The sequence below is a fragment of the Kryptolebias marmoratus genome, linkage group LG13 (assembly GCF_001649575.2).
Source record: "Kryptolebias marmoratus isolate JLee-2015 linkage group LG13, ASM164957v2, whole genome shotgun sequence".
NCBI lineage: Eukaryota > Metazoa > Chordata > Actinopteri > Cyprinodontiformes > Rivulidae > Kryptolebias > Kryptolebias marmoratus.
In genome coordinates this window covers 369094-373823 of record NC_051442.1, presented here as the reverse complement: position 1 = coordinate 373823, position 4730 = coordinate 369094, and the positions used below count along the sequence as shown (strand labels likewise).

Here is a 4730-nt window from a genome sequence, read left to right as displayed (position 1 = left end):
AAAAGAAGCCATCTATGTCAAAAAGGAGAAACCAACATTAAACAGAGGAGGAGGTCTCAGATTTCAGCTTTCAAAAACATAATGGAGCTTTAGGCCTGATCCCCAGTCAGTTTCACTCCAATCAGGACCTGCACTCATGTGACCAGAGTGGCTCATCAGTGAGTCAGACAAACAATGACCCTAATGAGCCTCTATTGTTAGGAGAGTGAGATCCATCTGCAGGTGAATCCATCTTACATCACATCTCAGCTTTAAAAGCTCAGCTCCACGCTCTCTGTTTCTGAACTGAGAAAGCTCCTCGTCTTCATCTGCAGAATAAAAGTCCAGTTGTTTTTGTTTTTAACCTTTTTTGGATTTGCCATGGCCTGGATGACTGAGAACCTACACCAACATATTAACTGATTCATACAATAAGCCACACCCACTTTTGCGTTATTACCTTTAAGGCAGGGGTGTCCAACCCTGGTCCTCATGGTCTCCATCCTGCATGTTTTCCTTGTTTCTCTGCTCCAACACACCTGGTTCAGGGTTAAATCACCTCTTCATGTTCTGCAGAAGCCTGTTAATCACCCATTGATTCAGATCAGGTGTGCTGGAGCAGAGGAACAAGGACAACCTGCAGGATGGAGGCCCTGAGGACCAGGGTTGCCCACCCCTGCTTTAAGGTGATACCTCAAGTCACTTCTTAAGGTCCGGCCCAGGTTCTGTTAAAATGTTTTTCTTTTTTGGCTCCTTAAAGCTCAGTTATTTTTACACTAACCTGTAAACTCTCAGCAGTTTGGGTTTTGTTCTGAAGAAAAAGAAGAATCGGAACAGTTTCAGTAGAACCTCTGTGCCTCCTCGGACCTCTAATAACAAACCAAATGCAGTCGGGTTCTGGGAAGAAACAACTTCCTGTCCTTTTTTGCCCTGAGTGTCCATAATACCTGCAAACCAAACTGTTCCTGATGATGACAGGTGATCGTTAGGACTCTTCTGGTCAGAACCGCTCAGCTGCTGTGTTTTAGTGTCACACCAGCAGATCAGAGCGAGTAAAGACAGCAGCAGGGAGAGGACATGTGGACAGTTTGTCCTCCAACAGCAGAACTAAAGGAACCTCAGGAAACCCAAACCAGCCCAAACTATAGGATTTATCAAGAAGGAAAGTCTTAAAGCAGACAGGGTGTCAGAATCACAGGGAGGAGCCTGAGAACTGGAAGCTCCGCCTCCTGTTCTCCTGTTAGAACCTCTAGGAACCACAAGGAAACCTGCAGCCTGAGAGAGAAGAGCTCTGTTAAAAAATATGGATTAATAGGATCTTTAATATCAGATGGAGTTTGGTTGCTGAGAGCTTTGGATGTTAGGAGGAAGATTTTAAATTCTCCTCTGAATCTGACAGGAAGCTGAAACTGGAGAAATCTGATCTCTGATCAGAACTCTGGCAGCAGCAGTTTGGATCAACTGAAGACTTTTAAAGAGGTTTTGGACTCCCAGATAATAAAGAGTTCCAACAGTCCAGCCTACATGTGATAAATGCATGGAGCAGAGAAAAGATGTTTCTAATTTCAGTGATATTGTTCAGGTGAAGGAAAGCAGACCTGGTAACATTTTTAATGTGGGGTTAAAAGACATGGTCCAAAGTAACACCAAGGTTCTTTACATTAGAACTGGAGATCTTAGATTTAGAGCTTAGATTATAAAAAAGCATCTGGTTGACCTCAGTGTTTCAGATAAAGAATGTTTCATAAGGTCTTAAATAAGATGGGGCTAAACCGTTAAAAGCCTAGACACCTTACCATGCTGAGCTGTGACGTTTCAGTTTGTTTATGTGTGGATCCATATGAGATTCTGGACAAGGAGTGGACAGGTGGTCCTGACTTTCTGACTATTAAGTTTCATCAGGGTAAAACCTGCGTAACATCAATGGAGGAGTCCACAGGGTATTTGTCTTATTCAGCATGTCATCAGGGTAATGCTGTGAGCTAACGATGTAGCTGCTTTACCTTCAATCACTGATGGAAACAGAAAAGTTAATTCACCCTCATAAATCAGTAATGGGAAAAATTCAAATGTAGTAAAACTGATGTGTTTCTGTGTCCAGATTTGGACCCTATGGGATCCCCATCACCGTGTTTCCCAGACGCGATGACCGCAGTCAGCCTCCAGCATCTCCGCTGCCATTGATTGTTGACAGTGAGACTTCGACTAAACAGGAAGAGGTTGCCTCCACTCCTCCGTCCCCACCCCCTCCCCAACTCTGGAGTTCAAAACCACCACCGCTGTTTCAAGAAGGGGCACCATACCCACCTCCTTTGTTTATCAGGGACACCTACAACCAGGCCTTACCTCAGCCACCTCCACGCAAGATCAAACGACCGAAGCGGCGCTATCGCTGTGAGGAGCCCACTTCCATCATGAATGCAATCAAGCTCCGCCCACGCCAGGTCCTCTGCAACAAGTGTAAAGGTGTTGTGGTGTCTGGTGGGTACAGGGAGGCACGGCGAGGTCCAGTGGCGCTGAGGAGCAATGAGGTTTCACGGAGGCGGCGGGCAGCAGATGTGCCAATTTCCACTGAGCTGAAACGTCTGAGGGGCGACGACAGAGGAGGACGCTCCGCCCCCGAAAGACGCTCATCATCGGGGATACATGTGTCTTCATCATCAACCCGCCGTGTCCTGAGGGGCGTGACCTCATCTTCAACAGCCTCCTCCAGCCACGATCACCTGAAACTAAACTCCAAGAAAGTTCTGGCCAAGAGTTCTACTGCTGAACGTTCCAAGGCCCGGCAGGTTCTGCAGAAGCTGGTTCCGCACCACCTGGCAACAAATCAAGACAAAAACAAGAACCAGGACCGCAGCAAGGCTGTGACCCGGGCTGCTGCACTGCAAAACCACAACCAGAAGGTCCACTTCACCCGCCGCCTGCAGCACCTGAGCAGCACCGCCGTCAGCACCCACGTGCCACTGCCACCCAGAATGCGCCTCAAACCCCAAAGGTACCGTACTGACGAACCAGTTCCACAATCCGCTTCTGCATCACCCCCTAAACCTGCCACAAGTCTATCTCACACTCCCCCATCCTCAGGTACAGCTCCTCCCCCCTCTTCAGCCAGTGTTGCCATAGAAACACCTGAGAATGAAAGGGCGGGGCAGGGAGATGATTGGCAAGAGGTGGAGCCTCCTCTTCCCCCTTCCTCTTTTTCATCCTTAGACTCCTCCCACTCTGAGTGCAGCTCCACAGAGACCTTTGACCTCGCTCCTTCTGGAGATCCGCACTCCTACTCCTCTGGCCCCGCCCCTGTACCGCCCCCCTCCCCCTCTACCTCCTTACCTCCTCACTGCCCTGCCTCTTCCTCCCCCGCTCCACTCACAGCAGATGGCGAGGACGAAGAGGAGGGAGGTGACATAAAGCGGCGTCGGAAGTCATCCACTTCCTCCTCGTCCTCGTCATCATCTTCTTCCTCCGTCTTCTCCAAGTCGGTGTCGAAGTGTCTGCTGCCAGACGGCCGCACAGTGTGCGTTGGCGATATCGTTTGGGCCAAGATCTACGGCTTCCCGTGGTGGCCGGCGCGTGTGCTAGGCATTACAGTGGCACGCCGTGGCGACACGGGGCTAGCAGTGCGGCAAGAGGCACGTGTCTCCTGGTTCGGCTCTCCCACCACCTCCTTCCTGCCGCTCCCACAGCTCTCGCCGTTTCTTGAGACATTCCAGTCGCGGTTTGATAAGAAGAGGAAGGGCCCGTACCGCCGCGCCATCGCTGAGGCTGCCAGCGCTGCCAAACAGCTAACTCCTGAAGTTCGCGCTCTGCTCACACAGTTTGAAACGTAGCAGCAGTTGTTGGCAACATCGCCTTGGCCCCGCCCTTTTTAAACATTACCCACCCCTTACAGGAGCTGGGAGGAGCTAAGCCCCAGACTTATAAAAACAGTTTTCTCTTTGCAAAGGAAGGGGAGAAGCCTTAGGGCTAACTGTCAGTGTTTAGATGGCAGAGGGCGGAGCTTTTTTCCTCCACCTGTCTGGTGTCAGTGACAGCATTTCAGCTCGCCAGTATCTCGCTTCGTAAAATTATGTCATTAATTGAGACTGATGATGTGATGTCATCAGTTACAGGTTTATCATGGAAAACATAAATTTACCTATGTAAGACAGTCTGCCTGATGATTGGCTGACGGCGCTGACATCATGACATCACACCTGTAATAAACACTAATTGCATAAGGGTTTTGCACTGTTGTTAGAGGGTTTTGATCAATCTGTTGAATTTTGGTGATTATGATCAAATTGGCCCAAACGTTTTATCTTGAGTTTGTTTTTGTTTTGATGATGCAGTGCAGGTTTTAACGCGGCGTCTGTCTGGCGATGGTAGCATGAAATGCTGATGTATTGACATCATTTCCTGTTGGGTTCTGTTAACAAACATTCTGACTGAAAACATTTGTTTGTTTTTTTAATTTTCAGAAAGAAAAACTGTGAAACAAAGTGTTGTCCAGACTGAGGCTGGGGTCCCAAACATGGTCAAGAGTCAAGTCATACCTGTCCCAGGTGTTTGGGCTTATCAATAATGTCTGATCACTGATCTATAATCTAATATCAAGATCACTCATTCAGAGATGTTTTGCGCGGACAGATGTGTCACTCGTTCAGATGTTTTGCGCAGACAGATGTGTCACTCGTTCAGATGTTTTGTGCGGACAGATGTCACTCGTTCAGATGTTTTGCGCGGACAGATGTGTCACTCGTTCAGATGTTTTG

The 4730-nt window shown here is 48.5% G+C and overlaps 1 protein-coding gene across 1 annotated transcript in view; it reads left to right on the top strand.

The window, feature by feature from the left end:
* Positions 1 to 4724, top strand: part of pwwp2a (PWWP domain containing 2A) — a 6733-nt gene extending 2009 nt beyond the window's left edge. The window contains exon 2 of the mRNA XM_017440960.3: positions 2081 to 4724. Within this exon, the coding sequence (XP_017296449.1) occupies positions 2081 to 3806 (1726 nt within the window). The 3' untranslated portion in view covers positions 3807 to 4724. The remainder of the gene's footprint in view (positions 1 to 2080) is intronic.
* Positions 4725 to 4730: the final 6 nt, after the last annotated feature.